Here is a 23037-nt window from a genome sequence, read left to right on the forward strand (position 1 = left end):
ATTGATTGCGGTGGATCAACTAATAACCTATGATGTTCAGCGGTGATGGTTTCTGACATTTGTTACATTTTAGTGTTGGGTAACAAAAAAGCAATCCACTTGTACAAGTTAACTCGTTAATTAGTCGACAGTTTAACGGAATTAATTTGTAAACAATTAATCACATCAATTATGTCAATAATCTACCCATTAACTGCTTATCTTTAACCCACTCCATAATAACAATTTAATTTCAGCAATATTTGAGCTTTACAAGGCAGGGTGTGCAAATAAAATACAAGTCATTTGGCTTGTACATAGTGCTCTTCAATCAAAGCATCCCAAGGGGGCTTTACAATAAAACTCTGTAATAAAATTGGAAGGAAACGGAAAGAGAAGAAGCCCTAACAGAAAATGACTTGACAACATAAGAGATTGGTGCCAGAAAGATGTTGCACTACTGGAACATATTGGCACAAGAAAGAGGTAAGTGGAAACAAATGACGAAATGTGCAGTGGACACCCATCTTCCCAATCAAGCCAGTTCAATGATAACCGAATGCAACCAAATGTGTTTGCATTTTAGACGTGAATTGTGTGATTGATGTTCAAAGGCAAGGAGCATGACTAAAAGACTATGAAACAATTTTTATTTTACCAGGTAAGGCCCACTGAGCTGTATAGCTCTTTTTCAGAAGTGACCTGTCCATAAATGATAGCTCAACGAAGTGGCTTATCACGTGGAAATGTATAGCAGCCAAATACTCTAAATGCATGTTTCTAAATGTGGAGGGAAAAACCGGAGGCCCCGGAGAAAAATCCACAGGACCACGTGGAGAACATGCAAACTCCAAATATACGACAGGCGTCGGGGTCGGGATCGAACCCACGACCTCCTGCATACCAGGCGACGGAGTTAACATCTCGGCACCGCAGCACCTCCTGACTTGAAACGGCTTCCGGGAATCACCAAAATGTTGACATTCGTTGCTCTCAGGGGACGTAAAGTGCGCGGGTGAGCAGTGCGATGCCGCGAGGAGAGCGTGCCGCTCGACTCACCTGCAGCCGGGACGATGGGCGGTTTTCTCGACTCGTACTGTTTTCCACACAAGATATCGTACACCTGAAATAAACAACAAAAAATGCGTACGTCTATTACAGGATAGCCACCGCACACTTTGTAAACTGTGAAACTTTGACGAGACGTGAAAGAATTAACTAGTTACCTCGGTTTTTAACCATCGAACAAAGAGGGTCACTGCATCGCATACTTTCCGATGTGCTTCTGCGGCCGTCTGGAATGCTCTTCCAACCGATATTAGGAAGCCAATTGGAGCTTTGTACTTTGAAATCGATATTAAAAACCCATTTCTTTAGAACTGCTTTTTGTGTTAAATTAGTTGTCCTTTAGCCGCACCTCCGATGTACGGTGCGAAATAAGTTCAACATACAAACATATGCCTTGTAATTAAGAGAAATAATATGGATTTCATGGGCCCTTTCCTCTTTGAATAAACGTGAAACTAAATGTTGCAATTACAACATATTGATGCGATTCACAAAATAAAAAGATCATTATAAATACTTCCGATGACACCACCACACCTTACGATCCCTTCCTTCTGCTAGATCCCACAGCTGTGGCAACGCTGACATTCAAAGTCCGCATCGTACCAACTGGCCTTTTAAACTCTTCCCTTTGTTACAAGGCTATTCAACCCTCAACGTTCGACTTATGGTTTCATCACCACCATGACTTTAGCGATCACTCGGTGCCACCTCTCGTTTCAGTCACCAGTAACCCCTTGTTCCTGATTGCATCTACAATACTTTCACCATAATCAACATCAGCCTCCTCCCCTTCCCAATTTCATCTACAATGCCATCTTCTTTCCACGTGTCCGTTACCCAATAACCATGCGGGTCAATCACAACTGGTGGCAACGATCCCAACGCACGGGGGACTTTCGCCCGGCAGCAGCAGCAGCAGAAGCTCGAACACGCCCGGAGACCGTTACAGCCCACGCGCGACCGACGGTTACCTCCTTGTTGCCGGCGGCAAGATGGAGCGGGGTGGTGCCGCGTGCGATGCCCGAGTCGCTCTCCGCGCACTCGCTGTCGCCCTCCTCCTCGTCGTCGGAGACGTAGTCGAAGCCGTTAGCGTCCGTGGGCGCCTCGAAGTTCTCGGCGTGCACGTCGGCACCCGCTTGCACCAGCAGCGCCACCATGGCCGTCAATCTGCGCCCCGTCGCCAAGTGCAGCGGCGTGTTGCCGTCGTACGTCACCGTGTCCACCTCCGTCTGGTGCTGCGCGGACATTCACGGGGGGGGCGGCACGCGCGTGCGCGGGTGAGTCGTGGCGACTTCTCCCTGCTTTGTTTGATCTATTTTAATGACGGTTGCTGAGCACAGGCCCAGCAACAAACAGTTTTGTACATGAGCCCCTTTTGTCAATCCACTGCTTGATAGGACAAGTCCCCCCTGCCCCCAACGCCGTGTGGGTCGCGAGGGTTATTTGACCGCACTTTGCGACACTGGTCAGTGCTTGTTGGTGTGGGCAGCAAACACAGTTTATTCCGACACTGCCCTCTGCTGACGACTTCAATCGCAATGTTGCCGATGGCAACATGGATAGTGTGACAGTATTGATGTCGGTGGTGGTATCGAGGCCGATCGTTGTGGTAGGGTGGTAGCATTGAGATCGACGCTGCCGGTATCGGGCAGGATGCAGTTGCGCCAGCTCACCTGGTCGGCGAGGTAAGCGGCAAGACTCAGGTTATCTGCCTCCACGGCAATGTGAAGCGCCGTGCGTCCATACGTCTGCTCCGGCCGGTTGACATCCGCTCCAGCGTTCACCAGCATCTTGAGACACGCCAAACTGTTGGCCATCACAGCCACGTGCACGGGGTAGTAGCCTGGATATGCGCACGTACACACACACACACGTGTCTATATGAGCCACAAAGAGCCTGAGGATAAAGCCATTAACACTGGAATCGAAATGAAATATATAAAAGAGGATATTGTTCTGTTATATCAGCAGTATTGATCGTGGTGGTGGCAGTAATGATGTTGACAGTGTCAATGATGGTAGAGGTGTTTGGTGGTGTTGGCAGCGGTAGCAATGTGGTGGTGGTGGGGGCAGTAGCAGAGCTAATGTACGTATGTAGTGTTGAACTTCTTTCTCAGCGTACGTGGCCAACCGTGCTAATTAGACGTGCGGGATTGTGGTAGAGGTCGTGGTGGCAGTGGTGTTGACTGTGGTAGTGATAGTAATGGCATTAATCTTGATTTGAAGCTTTCGTGACTGCAGGAATCCATACTCTTCGGTTCTTTCGGTAAAGTCACGTAGTTAGAAATAAAATAAAATATTTTCATTTTAAAATATTTTAAGAGTATAGTAATGGCATTGACGGTTAACACCCCCTGTCGTGGTAGCGCGCGGGAAGCGGTGCAAGTAGGCCCGGCTGGGACATTGTTGGGGGAGGGGGGGCGGTTCGTATCGCGTGCGGCGAGCGCGACTGCCTGCAGGCACTAGCACCAGCGTCGCGTTGGCGTACGCCGCGGGCCCCCCACCTTCGTAGTTGACGCTGTCCACCAGCCTGTCGGCCGCTTCGCCACTCCACTCGATGAGGATGCGGAGCGTGTTCTCGTCGTTATTGGCCACGGCCGTGTGCACCACGAGATTCCCGTGGCGGTCGGGCACCATGGGGTCGGCGCCCGAGCGCAGCAGTATTTGGGTCACCTCGGACTGCCGCGTGATCACGGAGAGGTGCAGCGGAGTCTGCACGGCCGCAGCACGCACACGTAGTCACGCGCACACACACACGCGTCAGCCACCGTCCTTGCTGTTTGTACCGCCGAGTTTTACTTTCGTGTTTATTCCACGCGTATTATTCATAACCGTAGGAGCATATGCACGTGTATAGCTTTGTTGTCGATCCACTGCTGGATGATGAGGCCTCCCCACGCAGTGCGGGTCGTGGGGGGGGGGGTTAATCTGAACACGCTAAACCATTGCTCGTCAGTGCGGGTTGGTGAATGCAGAAGGATATACATGTGGAAGCAACCAAGTGCGGTGCAACAGATTTTGCTGCACTGCTCACATGTAGTCTATAAAACCCATGATTCATGGTGATTGTCTGTAAAATCACTGTCCACACTCAACCCTGCAATCAGGGTGATTAAACAATGGGCTTTTCGGAAAATTATTAATGGGGTCTCCTTGCATCTGGGATGACCATGAGAAGAGTTGTTAGACAATTGGTTGGTTGGCCTTAAAGTGTAGATTATCAAAAGCAAGTTTACCAACTTCAAAGACGACAACAGAGCAGTTGATGCCGACCAATATCACAATTCTAAATTAATGAGTGGACTCAAATTACCACTTGTTAGTGAGTTTTGTCCTCTGGGATGTCTTCCTTGCTTGCAGTGAATGGAATCAAAAGCCACTCGGTCAACGAGAATAATTTTTGTGAGGATGACGCTTAAAGACATTTGGCCGATTCCGTGAAAATTTTTGCACATGGCAGTAATCACGAGTGCCGGGATACAGGTGCAACGTCCTGGTGGATTTCAGACATTGGCAATCCGTCGATCGGTAAACATCTTGTTGATTTACCTGCTTGAGGTCATTGGGCAAGTTGACGATATTCTGGTGAGGGATGGTCACGATGACCTGCAGGAGCTGTTGCACCACGAGTTGTCTCTGGTGAATCACAGCCAGGTGTAGAGGTCTGCAACATCAGCACCGACACTGTTGTCATCATCATCATCCTCATAACGGCACAGCGACTCAGTCAAACCACCCATAACCAACCGATGCCCAAGTGTCAATTCAACCAAATTGATATTGGGCAAATTAAACAAAAAAACTAAACTATTTTAATTTTACTAGGCAAGGCTCACTGAGCTCTGTAGCTCCTTCTCAGAAGCGACCTGGCCGCAATTGATAGCTCAACGAAGTGGCTGACCGTGTGGAAATTTATTGCAGCCAAATGCTCTAAATGTGTGTTTCTTAATATGTAGGGAAACATCAGAGAACCCGGAGAAAAATCCATGCGACCACGGGGAGAGAGAACATACAAACTCAAATATACAGGCGTGAGAGGGTCTGGATCGAATCCACAACCTCCTACATACCAGGCAAGGGAGTTAACATTGAGCCACCGTGGTGACCTGTTGATGTCATCACCCACATTTATCGTATGTCATCAACCATCACGCAATAAAGAAGCACATTTTACTTCTGCAAATTATTTACTTGTTTTAAGACTAAGAGTGTTTGTTTTAACCAACGACTGCATAACTTTCATCGGTTGTTCAAATCCTTAAACATTTAAGTTCTACCATAATCTTTTGATCTGCTAACCAATGGACACTTGGGCAATTGAAACTTCCCTTTGAGGTAAGGGCCATTGCAGAGGACGCAAACGGGTTTTGATTCCTTACCCGTACCCGGCCGCACCAGGGTCGCAAATGGGTATCCGTACCCGGCCGGGTACAGGTACCCGTTCCCTACCCGTACCCGTACCCTACCCGAAATGAGTGACAAACGGTTACTCACCAGTGACTCACGGCCTACCCGTACCCGTACCCTGCCGGGTACGGGTAGGCCGTGAGTCACTGGTGAGTAACCGTTTGTCACTCATTTCGGGTAGGCTACCCGTACCCTGCCGGGTACAGGTAGCCAGGTATCGAGTAGGGTACGGGTATCGGGTACCCGGTTGCGACCTTTGGGCCATTGCCTGCTAACATTTATTTTCACTTGTTCATCAACGTGCACGTGTACAGCCCCAGGAGTGAGGGGGGGGCGCAGGGGGAGGGGCGAGGGGGGAGTGACTAGGGAAGGGGTCAGCAACTTGTGGCTCTGGAACAGCATGCGGCACTTGAAGGACTGCAGTGCGGATCTTGAAAATAAAAATAGTAATAAAAGCCCCCTCTCGTTTCGATTTAAAGCTTTCGTAACTGCAGGGATTCATCTTCTTGGTTCTTTCGGTAAAGTCACGTAGAAGGGAAATAATAAAAGAATAAAAATAAAACATAATACAATAAAAATTCTTGTTATTTTGGTTGCTGACCCCCTGACCATAGAAGTCCAGTTCACCATGGAAGTCCAGTTTACCATGGACAGGGGTTGGTAACTTGGGGCTCAGGAGCTGGATGCAGCTCACTAAGGACTGCTTCGTGACATTATTTATTAAGGACCGCTGTCCCGTATTCACCACCTGCATTGCGGCTTTTGAAATATTTGCTGTTGTTTTTACCAAATTCTTGTTGTTTTGGTTGCCGACCCCTGGGTTAGCGGGGAGGAGGGTGAGCGTGGGAGGAACAGACAGAGAAGGAGCGAGCGAGCCAACCAGCGTGAAAGGAAGGAGCGGCAACTCACGCATCCCCGTTGTCGTCCTGCACACCCGTGAGGTGGCGCTGAGGGGCGAGCAGCATGCGCACGTCGGCCGTTATCGCAAAGTCCTTCTGCGCCTTCGCCGTGCGCTCGGCTAGAAGCAGCAGGGACGCTTCGAGATGCCTGCCTGCGCGGGGCACCCACACACGCACGCATGCACATAGGCTCAACGGGGCGTTCTTCAGGTCAAACTATTTTTTTTATTACTCTGATTAGGTTAATTACCCCTTCTTGGTTCTTTTGGTAAAGTAACGTAGAAGGGAAATAATAAAATAATAAATAAAAATAATAAAAGAATTCTCACCACGTTTCAGCCACAACGCAAGCAGATCTTTCCGACAGACCTGTTCTTCACCTGAGGACGGCTGCTTGCATTGTGGCCGAAACGTCGTGAGAATTATTTTATTGGCTTATTTTTAATATTTTATTATATCCCTTCTACGTGACTTTACCGAAGGAACCAAGAAGATGAATCCCTGCAGTCACGAAGCTTTAAATCGAAATTTAGGTTAATTACGTATGTATGTTGAAATTCTCTTTCGGTGACCGTACATAGCCAACCCGCGCTAATCGGAGGTGCGGGAGAAAGGACAATAAAATAACCCACCTCCTCACCCACTCACTCATCCACCCCCCTTCTATCTCTCAACCAATAGCTTTTACACCCACCCACTCGACCTTACACCCTCTAATTCACTCACTCATTCGTCCACTCTCCCTCCTACCCACTCACTTACCATGACTTTCCCACCCAACTACAACACCCACCCACCCAAGCACGGTGAAGCCACTCGCTCACAGCGCTATGCATCTTACCTCCAATGAGTATGGTTAGCTACGTACTGTGCAAAAGAGATTCAAGATACATATACGTACATCGTAAGCATGGAAAGTTTTACAAATAAAATGAGTGCAAAAAAAGCTAAAAAGTGCACAAAGATGCATGGAGAGGTGCATGCTTGGAATATGCCGAGAGGCAGAAAGATGAACAGGTGAATTAGAGAACATATATAAGCAGGTTAGTGGTATCATATTGACTGTTGAAAAAGTGAACTTTGGGCAGGGCAGGTCATGGAAAGAAGATGATGACCAGTGGCCAAGACAGAGTGGCAGCCAAAGTAGTGAATACATCCAAGAGGAAATGGAGTGATGACATCAGTTCTTCTGCAGAAACTGACTGTTACATCCCCAAGACAATGACAGATGGTGCCAGCTTGTGGGCAAGGCCTCCATCCAGCCAGTTGATAGATCCGTGGCTGATAATTATTTAAGTTTTAAGATTCCTACATGTTGAATGTATGCACCTTCCTGCCATAGTAAATTCCTTGTTTGTGCAAACTTTCATGGCGAATAAAACCCTTTCTGATTCTGATGATGATGATGACAATGTTAATCACACTGGACGCACCGGGGGTCTGCACGGCCGAGTCCTTGACCAGCTTCCCCACGGTGACCTTCGGTGTCTGAGCTTCCGCAGGCTTCCTCGTGGGCTGCGGGGACTCGCGGACGAAGGGGACCTTCTTGGGACTCTGGCCGACCACGTGAGCCGGCTTGAGCGGAACGAACCCGGGCCGCTCGCGTTCCTTGAGCAACGGCGACGCCACCGGGAAGGAGTGCACGGTCGGCCGCATCTCCTCCATCGCCGCGTCGGTCTCCAGGTGGTCGTCGTCGCTGTCGCTGTCGCTGTCCTCCTCGTCCGGGCGCTTGATAATCTCGAATGCTTCCATCCCTAATGCGAACACGACCGCAGACAGAAAAAAAAGAGATAAATGTCTCACGTTTAGCCTTGCAGATCTCGGCACACGGAGTGAGCGCGCTGCTATGCGCAAGCCACATTTGTCTCCTTCCCCTGTACCCATGTTCACATAGAGCGCCATGTGCTTGCTTAAAGGCGAGTCAACTTTGTTTTATATACAGTAGACTCTCGATAATTATCTGCGTGCGGTTTATCAGATTTGCGGATTAACCGCGCACCTGATATTTTGACATGAATTAATAACCTTCAAGCCCAAATTAATCATCTATAAACATTTATACATTGTTATTCTTGGAAATGTGTAGAACAAGTCACGTGCTTTAACCGAACAAAATCCATGTGATCGACCTCTACAGTAGTTGCATATCTTTACAACAGGGGGCGGCGTTTGATTTGATTAGCGTGGCTCTGCTATCCACTGAGTGAGCTGAGACTTCTGCGCGGGAGCAGGAAAGTGTTATCACTGAGCATACGCATCGATCGGTTGATTGTTAGTATTCGTTCAAAATCGAAAGAGTAACACTCAAAATCGTCAGTTGTGCTTCATTTTTAATTATTTATCCGATCATTTATTGTGACTTTAAATTTACGAAACTGTGCGATGGCAGATAAATGGAAGCGTGTGGTTTTAACCTTAACTTGGTTTTTTGGCATAGAGATATGCGGAAAATGTATATTTTTGGATTATCCGCAATTTGTATTATCCACGGCTGTCCTCCCCCATCATTAGCGCGGATAATCGAGTCTACTGTATATTCGCCACAACGACGCAAATTATTTAGTTTAAAGCAAGCCTGACTGCTGGTAAGACACTGAATGTTGAAACTGGTCAACAGTTTCTCTTAAAACAATGTTGCTGAAATTATGCACTGCTAGAAGGCAGTACGGCTGATGGGTTGTCTAACAAATATCGTTACATAAAGAGGTTTTGTGTCGAAATAACTACGAGCATTTGTTTTGCATGGGATCGATAGGCCTATTACTGCTAATAGTGGAACACACAGCAAATACTTTACATGAATCAAAACTACACTGACACCGTTTCTGTAAAAGGTGGCATGATAACATTCTATCTTTTATTAACAATTGAATGCATAGTATAGAATATCAACTATGCAGAAGATTATACACATGTAAAATTATTAATATGTTTAGTTGTATACAAGAAGATCTGTGACAGAGGTTGCCTAAATATTTTTTATTTATTTAAAGTAACCTCAATATTACTGCCAATAATACTCTGTGAATGTATACAACCGCATTGCTAATATACTCAAACTAAAAGCAGAATTGCATTATATAAACGGCACAAAAAGGTTGAGGCTTTCAAAATAAGTGCAGAATTAAGATCGTGTGCATCGTGCAACTGACGCTTATCATCGTGATGCCGTGTGCATGATCTACGCGACATCCAGGCGTGCGTTTCTGTCTGCAGACACTGGGGGTCGCTCGTCCACCAGGCTACGTCTGACACAACCCACACCCTCCCCGCCTATTCAAACAAGAGAAGCGTCGTTTCTGACATGAGTTGCCAGGAGCACGCACACACTCACCGTCTGAACCTTGAACGCCACCGGAGCCTGCAGACAACAGCACCGAAGCAGCAACAACAAAAAAAGCCGTGGTTAGCCGCACGCCTTTCTCCTTGCACGTTAAATTGTAATTACATTCGTGATCAAAACCCGTGAGTGTGCGCGCGTGAGTTTTTACCGCTTTGAAATGCTATTGCCACAAAATATTATTGAGTTGTCGCGTAACGAGATATTGTTTGATGTAACACGATCTATATATACATCCTACGCCTCCGCTTAGCACGCTTGGCTACGTACGGTGCTAAATAAGTTGAACATACATCCAAAATGTATTGTATTCAAATAACTTCCAGATAAATAGCATTTAAAGTCGTTTTTAAAATGCATGTTAAAGTGTATGGATGATCAAAACAGCCGAGGGTATGAGAATAGGAATCATAAAGGAATGGACAACGCTTACCGTCAAATTCAAGACCTGATAAAAAAAAAGGGGGGAAAATATAAAACACAGTTATAATATTTATCTAATTTCAAGACAGCAATGTAGTAGGCAGTAATAAACTAATAATCGCCATGCTGTGTTGAAGCGCTATGTTGTTACGTGGAGACATTTTACAGTTTCATGTTTCCCGGGACCCATACAGGAAATGTACTTCTTCTAACCACACGTTTTCCCTTTACGTTACAACATTTTAATATAAAAGTAAAAAAAATGTACAGTTCAAAGAACATGAATGGCAAAATTACAATTAATCAGTAGTGTTCTTTCAAGTAAAAAACTAAAGAGTGTGTATATTTTTAACACATTTATAATATTATAATTTTAATAATAATTTACATAAAACATCTCGAACAAAACATATTCATTCTTTAAATTAAATTTAGATGCATAGATTAGAGAACATGTATATATCACTGAAACCATTACCAAAAAGTAATAAATGGACTTAGATTAAAATCTAAATAATTATTACACTGCAGCATAATGGTAAGAAGTGCAATGCACACAGCTAATGGTGATGATGATGATGATGGTGAATGATGACGATGAACAAAGCACAATGTATAGATAAAATGAATACTCACCCTGGTAAGCGTAGTTGATACCAGCAATATCTAGATGCCAAGAGAGATTTGAAAAAGATGGGGTAAGTTGAAAAGTTCGACTCAAACACTTGCTCTGTGATCCTCGGTCTCCGCTCACAAGAGCAACTGTGACTAGACCAGGAACAACCGCAGCAGCTTTAATACCAGACGACTGGGGGGGGATCTACCACCTTGTACCCACGGGTAACTCAGTAAGAGTTGAAGAATGCACACAGCATCAGACTAAAAGAGAATGTGACCTTTAATGTATTGTACGCACTGTGCCCGGTGCTTGCCGAATCTCTTAGGTACTTTCCAAAATTTTTGTTTAACTGTGATAAACACAGCATGGGACGTGACTAACTTTTAGTCATTGTGAGGTATTACTGCATCAACTCAAGCCATAGCCCCTCCGTTGGATTATCGCGGTAGCCGACAGCGTTAATCTGAGAAACAAAAGCCAACCTTGAACAAGTATAATAACCATTCCCACAAGTGCGCGAGTTAATGTCAAATAACGCACCGACAGGGGAACGAGTCACGACGCAATGTGCCGTCTACAGGGCAACCAGCTAACCACTCCTACCCGTCCTTTTGGAGTTGCCTAATGTAGAATGGCAAACGATTCTGCACTGAAGAACATCGTCACTCGAAGCGACTATCCTGCTCGAATGAGCAATGAGGCGGGCGCTTAGTTCCTGTTTATGGCGGTGGAGATTCCACATTACTATGACGGGTGCGAGTCTCTCCATAGGACGACCACAGTTGACGTCCCCACAAAGCGATGCTCGTGTCACCGACCCGCAGAGGGATGAGTTCAACCCCCAAACAGGATTTGATCTCACAACCTTACGATTGCGGGCCGCTCGCTCTACCGCTGAGCAATGTATGTGAAATTATGTTCATTTTATATGCTTGTTATTTTATTGGCCGCATTAACTCCAGCTTCTTTCCTTAGGTGATGAAATACCACGCCATTCGCAAACGACATGTACCATAAACAGTAATCGCCAGCGAAACGTCATACTCAATCATAAATGTTTTGAGTTTACTCGCCATCACACAGGTGTGTTGAAGTAATTGCTAATTGGCACGTTTTGTTCACGTGACAAACCTTACTGATTGGCTGTGTCGAGTGGTGGTGGATTAACGACACACTTATATTTATACACCTCCCATAGGCATGGCTGGCTACGAACGGTGCCAAAGAAATTCAACATACATCCATATATCTAACCCAAAAAAACCCTTCATTATGAATATTAGTCGTGAAAGCCTATGTGTTAAATAAACAACAGAAATAAAGGTGCTGTCCTGCACGTTGTTGCTCACAGAAACGCTGGCGGAAGGGACTTTACTCGGGGAAGCTCCAGACATCCCCATCTAGAGGGTATTTTTTGGCCTCCTCTTCCATGCTGGTCAGATGTCTGAGAAGAGGTGGAAGTACCCGAACTTTACAGTCTCACCAACTGCCCAATGACTAACTGTGGTGTAAACCACTGACACCGCTGAGTAGGTGGTGGCGGGGGGTATTTAAGAAACTTACCCATAGTTTCAATTGCCACACTCGAGCATTGAACCGACGACCTCTGAACTGATAGTCCAGCAGCATCCAGATTGACAATGACGATGGCGTTTGTACCCAGATTAAGGCTCGTGAAGTGTCAAGATTATTTGATAAGATGGTCGTGCGCTGGCATGTTCGGTCAACTGCTGTCTAACGAGTGTGGTAGGAAACGGTCACATCCACTTTGCTGTACCACAAACTCCAACAGGTATGGGGGGGGGGGAATTGACAGATTCACGTGATCCATTAACCCTTGCCTCCAACGTTCTAGATAACAGTCGTGCAGCATGAGATAGTCAGGTGAAAAACTCGAGGAGGGCTTCTGCAAGGGAGATCTCGATCACAGTTGAGTGTCTTTGGGCACCACACACCTTGCTGATGAGGAGGTGCCAGGCCTGGCAGAGTGAGCTCAGAGAAGTTCATGTTCATGGCGTTTGTTTGAAAGTTGAATCCACCGCTAAAGTCTGCACGACCAGCACACACCACACAGCGCACAGTCATTTCGGCATCACGGAGGCTCGTATGTAAGTATGTTGAACTTCTTTCACACTGTACGTAGCCAACCGTGCTAATCGGAGGCGCGAATCATGTTGAACACATTCATAGGGGACCTAGAAGTTGTTGTGAATGGTAGGTGGGTTAAGACGACACCTTGGGAAGCCTTCATACAGCAGTGGATTGACAGTGGCTTATTATGGTGACAAGCGTTAACCTTCAATAGTATAATGCTGTTTGTTGCTGGCCGTTTAGCATCTTTGGCCTTTGGGCCTTTACTAAGCAGTGGTGATTAATATATAAGTGTGTGGTCAGTCGTACGTTATGTACAAACTGTGAATCATAACGATTACTCTATGAGATCTCTTTTACCAGTGGCAAAATATAGTAGTAGGTTTTTACCCTTTTAAACTGGTACAAAACTGCCAGCTTTATTCAAGGCATCATGGTGTCAGTTTTGTACCAGTTTAAAAGGGTAAAACTACTACTATAATCATAACGATGACGACGACGAATGTAGCAATGGCATTGGCAATAACGTTGATGGAGACGATGACCAACGGTCAGGATTGATCTCCCCTCACAGCGCATCACAAATCCCCGCACCGCGACGAGCGTACCGGAGTGGCTGCCGTGGCTCCACATACTGCCGCCACCGCCGCCGCCCAACGTGCTGTAGGAGCCTCCCGTCGGGTCCTCCATGCTCGGGCCACCGAAAAACTCGGTGGCGCCCCCGCCAGTGCCAGGAGCCATGGAGGTGGAGCCCATGCCTCCACCCATGCCTCCACCCATGCCTCCACCCATGCCTCCACCCATGCCTCCACTCATGCCACCACCCATGCCACCACCCATGCCGCCGCCGCCCAAGTGGTCCGAGAAGTGCGGCAGCGTCTTCTGCCGCTTGCGGGCCACCTCCTCCTTGTCTGCAATGGAAGAAGGAACAGAGGACGTTTTAGAAATAAAAAATAAAAAACGATTCTCTTCTTGCCCCCCCACTCCCAAAAATTTCATCCAGATCGTGCGAGCAAAATGCATTGAACGGCGTGAGGTGCGGTCAACGCTGCCCGAGACCGACATGACGTGGAGAGGTTTCTTCCAGCAGTGAACTGGCAAAAGCGTTGCGCGTGTACAAACGCGATCGGTGTCACGTCATACCATGAAGTAATCCAGGTAGAAATCTCCCAACCTTTCATATTAGGGAGTAGCCCACGGAAGTAGAGATGCGTTTCTGAGTGACCTCTGTTCCACACAGTAGGGGGGCAGCACTGTCCCAACCCACAATCCATTGCGGCCAAACGGGAATAATCATTTCTCAAGCTGTAAATTTACCCGAAAAACAAGTGAAGAGCCAACACGCCTAAGAGCGAACCGCACCGAGCACGGCCGAGCGATGACTGGCCGTGCGACAATCGCGGGGACGTGCCTTGTTTCTGCGGGTAGTAGATGAACGGCTTCGCCTCGCTCGTCTCACTGTCCGACTTCCTCCTCAGCTGCACGAACACGGTGACCGACTTGCTGATGTCCACGTTGCAGTAACGCGGCGTCTTGAACACGATGGCGTACTGCGCGGGGAGAGAGGAGGTCGTTCGAATCGTCGTCGAATCCAAGCCCCTCGATGCCTGCTATTGTCTGCGATTCGTTAACGGTTTACATTAAGCGAATATAGGTCTTTACATTCGTCAATTCTTCTTCGTACGTATGGCAGGATGGAAAACGACCGTTAACACTAAAACGTGTTATAGTTGAATGCAAAATTTGTTCAACCAATCTAAGGCGGCAGCAGTAGACGCTGCGTGGATCGCAGCGACACCGCCACAATATTGCATGGATGGAACATTCGTCGGTGACGTGTTTAATCGTTTGGACTTCGCCACAGCCGCAGTACGAAACGTTAAATAAATAAAAACACTCCCTTAACGAGGAGAAATGTATCACAGGCGACGTTTTCAGAAATAGAACTTCTCGGCTATGAACGGTTATTACCCAAAAACCTTGCCTATTATACATTTTCCTCATTAGAATAGCGTTTTGTTTTTACAAAAGTATTGAGTTGTCATTTGTACTTGTGCACCACTGTCAAAGGCCCAAATGCAAAGCAGGCGACAATGAAGAGCACGATTCAAGTTTCTAAAGATAAAAGAGGAAACACGGTTTAGGTTTGGTAATGTGTTAAGCTAAGGAAACATTTTTCCCACGACATTTGTCAGATTTTTTTTAGTCACCTGTTTGTGAACATCCGTCGGTCCAAAATTTCCCCAAGCTTCCCAATCGTCGTGAAAAAATCGCACCTGGATGTCCTCTGGGAACAATAGGGCAGACAACAACCAATCGATGAGTAAACACAACGCTCACACGCACACACACAGTTTCCACAGCAAATGACAGCGCCCGCCGACACACTCCGATCATCGATCGGCAAGACGACACACACATCGGGAACCTTGGTTAAAGTCACAGCGGGAACGTGGAGCCACGGATGGAGGGGGGCAGGTGCGTGCATGTGAAAAAATATTTATGGAAGCGGGTTCGTAAGTGCGGGTGTTCCAAAGTCGGGTGTTCCTAAGTGCAGGCGGTTGTAAGGGTGTTCATAAGTCGAGGACTGCCTGTACGTTGAACTTCCTTCGCACCATGAGGCCTGCATCCAGCAGTGGATTGACAAATGGTTGCTGGAAGTACACATGTACTTGAGAATCCAGTAATTGCCTGTTTAAAAATTTCTCCTAAGGCTATAGTAGGGTTTTGAATTGTGATGTTTGTCTATTTTTGTTACAGTTTATTGAATTAAACAAAAGTAGACAGGAAGATTAGGGGAGGGGATGACGGGGGATGGTGAAAGTCGTTACAATCATTAGAGCGTGATGTCATAATAAACTAATGAACAGAGGCACTCCAAAACATAAATAGGGGAGGGAATTCAGCGGGAGAGAAGATGACGTAAGATATATTTTGGCAAGTGTTCACGAGCTGATCATAATACATGAATGTACTATGTATAAATTCATTCCCACCATACGTAGCCAACCGTGGCCAATCGGAGGTTGCGGGGGAAGGACAAACTAAACACAACAAGCTATTTAAGGAAATCAGTTTCTAAGCTATATTTGAAAGTGCACAGCTCCGGTGGTTTCCTAATATCGGAAGGAAGAGCGTTGGAGACAGCCTCAGAGAGCAGGCACAACACAGTGAAGAATGTTGTATGTACGCTGAACTTCTTTTGCAACGTACATAGCCAACCGTGCTAATCGTACGTTGCGGGGAGGGGGGGGGGATAAACAAACTGAAGAGGTTTCGCAGCGTCCGTTTGGATCGGCACACTGCGCGTGTGGCTCCTCACCTTCTTCTTGGATCTTTCGGTAAAGTCACGTAGAAGGGAAATAATAAAATAATAAACATTAAACATAATAAAAGACAATTCTCACGACGTTTCGGCCACAACGCAAGCAGCCGTCCTCAATTCTCACGACCTTTTGTGGCCGAAACGTCGTGAGAATTGTATTTTATTATGTTTGATTTTTATTATTTTATTATTTCCCTTCTACGTGACTTTACCGAAAGAACCAAGAAGATGAATCCCTGCATTTGAAGCTTTCGTGACTGCAAGTATTCATATTCTTAGGTTTTTTCGGTAAAGTCACGTAGGTAAAAAATTTAAATTAATAAAAGTAAAATAAAAATAATCACGACGTTTCGGAGGCAACACAAGCTTCCGTCTTCAGGTGGAACCGTCACAGCACGATAGCTGTATTTACCTACGTGACTTTACCGAAAAAACCTAAGAATATGAATCCCTGCAGTCACGAAAGCTTTAAATCGAAAAGCTCCTCACCTTTTTGCACCTTGTCACAGAGCAGGTACACCTCGTCGCCTCCCGTCACGCAGCCTGACGTTTTGTCCATGCGCACAATCTTCAGGTTGTTGGCATTGGGGGCCTCTGTGAAAAGGTCAACAGGGCGCAGGGTGGAAGAAGAAAATGGCGGCCCAGACAGGATTATGAGCATGGCGCTCACAGCTAAAGCTTGCTGCTAATTACTTTTCATAAGAAATTATGGAATCTTGACATTTAGCACAATGACTCGGCATCGCAGTGGCGAAAGAGCAACAGTGAATACCGATACCAGGGCATACAGCCAGTTTGTTTAAGATTGTCGTGAACTTTGTAAAAATCTAAGCGTCAACGTTCGGGGTAAGTTACGTTGGGGGTGACGTGACACCCTGGAGACGAGAAGCAATAGGTAGTTGAGTGTTATGAGATGGGAGAAGAGGGGTAGGCAGTTACAAGTCCATCAAGGATCTTGAAGAAAGTGAGTGCTTTCTCCGAGAAATGTAGGCTTGGATTGGATTTGGAGCCAGTGGGGGATGAAATGGGATTGGGGATGTCGTTTCATTTATGCAAACTCCAGCAAATTGCGCACGTCAGTTGGCGGTCGACGTTCCAAGCGGACTGCCACCCCTTTGGTCAACCCCCCCCCCCCCACGTGATCCATGGATCAAACAGATCAATAGCAACGGCGGTGTATGGCGGTGGCAAGAGCAGTTGATGCGAACGCTGCACACGTTTGGCGCAACGGTCCTTCGCTAACTCCGCGGTGACGAACGAACGTCCCATTCGTGAGCGCGGCTCGGGAGTCGGCGATTCGAACCATAGCAACGTCAGTCCTCCACACGGAGCGGCAGTGGCGGCGAAACGGGATCGGGACGCGCGTGAAGGAAACGTGGTGGCAAGCCAGGTGCCGACGACTTACTGCTGTCGTAGATGGGGTTGGAGAAGACGGGGGCAAGGCGGTGGGTGAAGACGCCGTTGCTGTCGGGCAGGTAGGCGGTGAACATGAGGCGCGCCACGCTCAGGTCGATGGTCTTGGCACCCTGCTGCGCGTCGTTCTTGATCTGCCGCGCCTCCGTGTCTGTCGAGCGGAAAACGCGTCACACGGTCGAGGCCGTTACAGCAGCTGCATTGTCGGCGTGGTCGGGGCGAGTTTCCGTAGGTTTTTCTCGCGGTCGTGCAGTGTAGTTCTCCAGTGCAATTTCGGCGTTGTACGGACGCGAGAGAGCAAGCTCAAAGTACACGCGAAACAACCAGAAAACTAAACTAAAACTCAACTATGTTTTTATCAGGTAAGGCCCACTGAACTATATAGCTCTTTTTCAGAAGCCACCTGGCCACAAATGATAGCTGAACGAAGTGGCTTATCTCGTGGAAAATTAAAGCAGTCAATTACTCTAAACTTTTCGAGTATAAACGCATGCTTCAAAAAGCGTAGGACCTGGAGAAAAATCCACGCAACCACGGGGAAAACATGCAAACTCGAAATATACAGGCGTCAGGATCGGGATCGAACCCACGACTTCCTGCATACCAGGCGAGGTAGTTAACATGTCGCCACCGTGGCTATCAACACAGAGCTATGCAAGACGGCCACTCTCGTGTGCCGTTGCTCACATTGAAAACGAAACACGGCATACGACAGTAACAAAGCGCACGGTTTCATCTTCTTGGTTCTTTCGGTAAAGTCACGTAAAATGAAAATAATAAAATAATAAAAACAAAACATAACAAAATAATAATAAAATAATTCTCGCAACGTTTCGGCCACAATGCAAGCAGCCGTCCTCAGGTGAAGAACAGGTCTGTCGAGAAGCGCAGACGTTGTGAAAATTATTTTATTAAGTTTTATTGTTATTATTTAACTATTTCCATTCTACGTGACTTTACCGAATGAACCAAGAAGATGAATCCCTGCAGTCACGAAAGCTTTAAATAGAAATTTAAAGCGCACGATGGCTGTGGCTTTGTGGCACGTTACCCGTCAGGTCCCGCGTGTGGACGTTGTTGAAGCCGCTCTCAAGAACGATGTTGCCAATGTTGGCCAGCCCGGAGATCTGCGCATCTGACCACAACTTCTCCAGTACAGATGCCACGCTCTTCTTGGTGACGTGCAGCACACCGAGGCTGGGGAACCTATCCCGGAGCGTGGTGCAAGTGGCAAGGGCCAAAACAAAACAATGGCGCGACTTAGAAAGGAGGCAGCGATTTGCATGTGTGTAAGTGTACAGCGGAAGTGTATCAGTTAGCGCACACCGCTACAAACCCGGCGGCCCGAGTTCGGTTCCCGCTCACAGGCCAACACCAGTGACGATTATCTGAACTGGTCCTGGGCCTCCCCTAGGTCGACTCAGCCTCATATTAGTACCATGAGGTATGGCTGAGTGTAGAGGTGCCAGTCTAAGGTTGCGTTATCACTCATGGACTGGCTGTAAACATCTTAATATATAATCGCAGAGCTTGGGCAATTTTCGGTGCCGGCTTACCCACTTGGCTGTCTTTCCGCTTGCTCGTGGTTCCTCAGCAATTGTGAGATGCAATTTGCACGAACGACGCGACATAAAACTAAACATTACAAAATAACATTATTGGAGCGATGGCGTCGGTGTCCGAATCAAGAAGCTCCAGAGATTCCAATTTTATACTCATACCGACCCAGCAGCTCCTCGTGCAATCCCCAGTTGAGCCTCCCAGAAATTCGGTCGCATCACATACGCACTCACGTATGTTGGCTACCATACGTACGTAGGCCCAACCACGTTAATCGCCGGGAGGTTAAACTCACATCGCCGTCATGTCGTGCGGGCCCACGGTGCAGCTGACGGAACCGTTCTCAGCATTCTTGCCCACCAAGCTGTGGGGGTGCAGGCGGTATGGTGCATTCTCGGTGACCAGCTGCACCACCACCTTCGCTAGGCCACGGTGTTTGCAGATCTAAAACAAAGAAAATAGTGTGTTATAAAAAGGTCAGTTTTTTTTTTTATGAGCATTGAGGTGGTGCTCAGCTCCTCTCTGCAACCCATAACGGGGGGGGGGCAAGTCCCCTCCAGAGGACAAACACTGTTGACTTCACCTACAAAGTGGTTTCCATTTTATTAACCCCCAAAGAATGATGGGTGGACTTTACCGAAAGAACCAAAGAGTATGGACTCCTGCAGTTACGAAAGCTTCAAATCAAGATGATGGGTGGAGTCAGCCTCCAACCAGGATTTGAACTCACAAGCTTCCAGTTGTGAGCCGCTCACTCTAGATTTGGCCGCCACGGTGGTGAGATATTAACTTTCTTTTTAGCATTATTTTACTATCTACGTGACTTTACCGAAAGAACCAAAGAATATGAATTCCTGCAGTCACGAAAGTTTTAAGTAAAAAAATGAACTGCCTCGCCTGGTATACAGGGAGGTCATGGATTAGATCCCAACCTTGATGACTGTATATTTGGAGTTTGCGTGTGTCTCTCTCTCCAAGTGATACCCGTACCCTACCCGATACCCGGGTACCCGTACCCGGCCGGGTACGGGTACCCGTTTGCGACCCTGGTGCGGCCGGGTACGGGTATGGGTAGGCCGTGAGTCACTGGTGAGTAACCGTTTGTCACTCATTTCCCAACGTCTTGTCTCTTCTCACAATTCAAGTTCCTAGAATCAACCCACCCGCGCCTGCAACATAGCTTCATCCCAGAGGTCGCAATCGGGTACCCGTACCCGTACCCTACCCGATACCCGGCTACCCGGCCGGGTACGGGTACGGGTACCCGTTTGCGACCCTGGTGCGGCCGGGTACGGGTAAGGAATCAAAACCCGTTTGCAACCTCTGCAATGCTCCACTAAAATATTAATCAAAAATTAACATCTACCCGAAAGCGTATTTATCTGCAATAGTGCCAACAGTTCCTCGGACCATATCCCACGGGCCTTTTGGAGCACCGGTGGTTGTGCGGACTACAGGCTGGGGAGGCACTGATATACAATACAGGGTCAAGACTCTCGACCGTTTCACGAGCACAACAATGTTCGACGCTCCAAAATTGTTTCCCAAAGAGATAAATCTCTTCACATAATCTCTCGTATACATGTTGAGCTCTGGTGAAATGGCTTGCGAAAAGGTTCCCCATATGCGTCTTGCGCAAACCCGTTAGACAATAAGAGTTATTTGTTCATTTCTTCTCATCCATATGATATTTCGCAAGTGTCAATCTTAAAAATACGCTAAGATTATTGCAGAAAATTACGTGGACACGGCCCGTGTGGCTTATGGAGACAATATAGTTGCTGTATTCCCAATGACTCATCGGGTTAATTTTAATGTAGCACACACGTATGCCTTCTGGTATGAGTGAATGTAAATAGACAGCTGGCATTACCAAAATCCCCAAGGCCTACAATGTTTGAAGGACAGCCAATCAGTCCTGGCTCAATATGTTGATGTACAATTTCCTTATACCTGTTAACACACATTACACCTGCACATATGCTATACAGTACATACATACGTACAGCAAATTAATCTTTAACACATTTTATGCAACACGATTTGCACCACTATATTTTATGATATTATTGCTAATTCAGAAAAGCATCACTGAGTCTCGAGACTCATATTCAAGAGACTCCTGCTTCAAGATGTTTCGCTGGCCAACTCCACTGCCGACGATTTTTCACAAAGCAGACGTAAAAAAAAACAGACTGCTCAGCGCGATCATCCAAATAGATACTCCGTCCCACGGCATTGCCCCCACCTCACCACCCCACCCGGATAACAGTCAGAATGAAATTGGGGAACCGTTCGATAAAAAAAAATCTACATTAACAAAAATCATCTTCGGTTGTAGCCACGATGTTGTCATTCATCTGTTGACCAGAATAAGTATGGTTAGCAAACCCGTATAGCGTGGGTTCCTCCGTATATACAACCGCAATAGCCCTCCCCACCACGGCCCCCTTTTTGTGTTTCGTACCCTGACGGTGGGGAAGGTCTTCTTGTTGCGCTCGCTCGAGCAACCGGGCAGCCCTCCGTGCGACGGGCCTTCACAGGGGTAGCGAAAGCGGAAACCTCTCTGCAACGAGATACGTGTGCAACGTTCGCATTACCGTCACATCGACCGGGCGTTGACAAGTAAAAATTTAGTGGTGCCGTGTCCTGGAATGATAAGTGTGGTTTATTAAAAAAATTACACGTGAATCTTATTTTATTATGTTACACAGAGGGGGGCTCTCTCTCAATAGAGCTCCATCTTGTGGAGGCCCTTCTGCCGGCTGTGGTGTGAGCAAGAAATTGCAGGGCTGCACCTCTACCTATCTCAAACAGTGACTAGCACAGTACACTATGAACTCGGCAAACTGAGTTGGGTTCCCGATCAAGGCTGATATCAGTGGCGAGTGATATCTGAGCTGGTCCTGCCACAATCTCTCTCTGCCAACCATCACCAACCAGCCTGTTTGGTGTAACCTGGATTGACAGAAGGGTTGGTAAATTCTGAGATCTGAGCTGTTAGCCTGATGACAGTGAAACGTCGTACCTATTTGCATGCTGTGAGTTTACTCTCCAACACATCTGTGTGCTGAAGCAGTAATAAATATGACCGGTGGATGAGGGTTTATGGACGAATTCTTGCACGGCCTCTATCCAAAAACCCAATGATGAATCAGTGTCCTTGTTTGCGTATACTGTGTACTGCATGAGCTTGCTTGGGAATGCGAGTGCGTCAATAAGGAGTGGATACAGGCATGGCAATTCTTATCTTATTAGACACCACAGCAATATGGATTACTTCTTGTGATATCACACATTCTATTCAACTGTTTATCTCCGTTATTAATGCAATATTAACCGCTGATGCATTTACTACGGAGATCAATTCAACGGCGCATTTATATTCACGCGATCAAACACCCCAAAAAAAACGTTAATATGGCTCACTATGTAGACGTTAATCAAACATCTGATTACTCTGAAAACCATGACCCCAAGAGAAGAAACTTAAGTCAACAAAAGTGGCCAGAACATCTTCTTCTCTCTCTATATATACACACACAACACAGAGCGTGATACAAATGACTGCTGAAATCCCGGGACTTTCCGTTGGACTGCTGCCATGGTGTGGGGGTTGGGTTACTGCGGGTTGGGACCACGTGACTGCTTCTCGCGTTTAGGGGCTTTCCAGAAGCGCACCAACCCACCTGTTTAGGCTCCTCTGTTATTTGCAGGTAAGGTCCAATCACTGAAATGCACAATGAGGCACATTTTGTTTTGAATAAATATACAGTCCATTTTCCCCAACCAAAGCATTTCGGAATCTTTATTTCCTGGAGGGATGCGATGAGATATTAAGCTCTTTTTTTCACAGATGTTAAGAAAATGACAACGGCAATATAAAAACCCATAGGATTCCAAGGTATAG

At 46.9% G+C, this 23037-nt stretch overlaps 1 protein-coding gene across 2 annotated transcripts in view; it reads right to left on the reverse strand.

Annotated features, from left to right (window-relative positions):
* NFKB1 (nuclear factor kappa B subunit 1) overlaps window positions 1-23037 on the reverse strand; it is a 50976-nt gene that overhangs the window by 2501 nt on the left and 25438 nt on the right. For both annotated transcript variants that reach the window (XM_078613434.1, XM_078613435.1), the window contains exons 4-23: window positions 22817-22857; window positions 21595-21693; window positions 19423-19571; window positions 18619-18773; window positions 17560-17718; window positions 16644-16748; window positions 15040-15116; window positions 14241-14379; window positions 13438-13740; window positions 12694-12786; window positions 10756-10785; window positions 10130-10144; window positions 9691-9717; window positions 7790-8110; window positions 6367-6508; window positions 4600-4714; window positions 3555-3762; window positions 2724-2893; window positions 2022-2285; window positions 1039-1102 (exon numbers count right to left, since the gene is read on the reverse strand). In XM_078613434.1, coding sequence (XP_078469560.1) covers window positions 1039-1102; window positions 2022-2285; window positions 2724-2893; window positions 3555-3762; window positions 4600-4714; window positions 6367-6508; window positions 7790-8110; window positions 9691-9717; window positions 10130-10144; window positions 10756-10785; window positions 12694-12786; window positions 13438-13740; window positions 14241-14379; window positions 15040-15116; window positions 16644-16748; window positions 17560-17718; window positions 18619-18773; window positions 19423-19571; window positions 21595-21693; window positions 22817-22857 — 2676 coding nt within the window. The remainder of the gene's footprint in view (window positions 1-1038; window positions 1103-2021; window positions 2286-2723; window positions 2894-3554; window positions 3763-4599; window positions 4715-6366; window positions 6509-7789; window positions 8111-9690; window positions 9718-10129; window positions 10145-10755; window positions 10786-12693; window positions 12787-13437; window positions 13741-14240; window positions 14380-15039; window positions 15117-16643; window positions 16749-17559; window positions 17719-18618; window positions 18774-19422; window positions 19572-21594; window positions 21694-22816; window positions 22858-23037) is intronic.

The sequence above is a fragment of the Lampetra planeri genome, chromosome 41 (assembly GCF_965212315.1).
Source record: "Lampetra planeri chromosome 41, kcLamPlan1.2.h2, whole genome shotgun sequence".
NCBI classification, from domain to species: domain Eukaryota; kingdom Metazoa; phylum Chordata; class Hyperoartia; order Petromyzontiformes; family Petromyzontidae; genus Lampetra; species Lampetra planeri.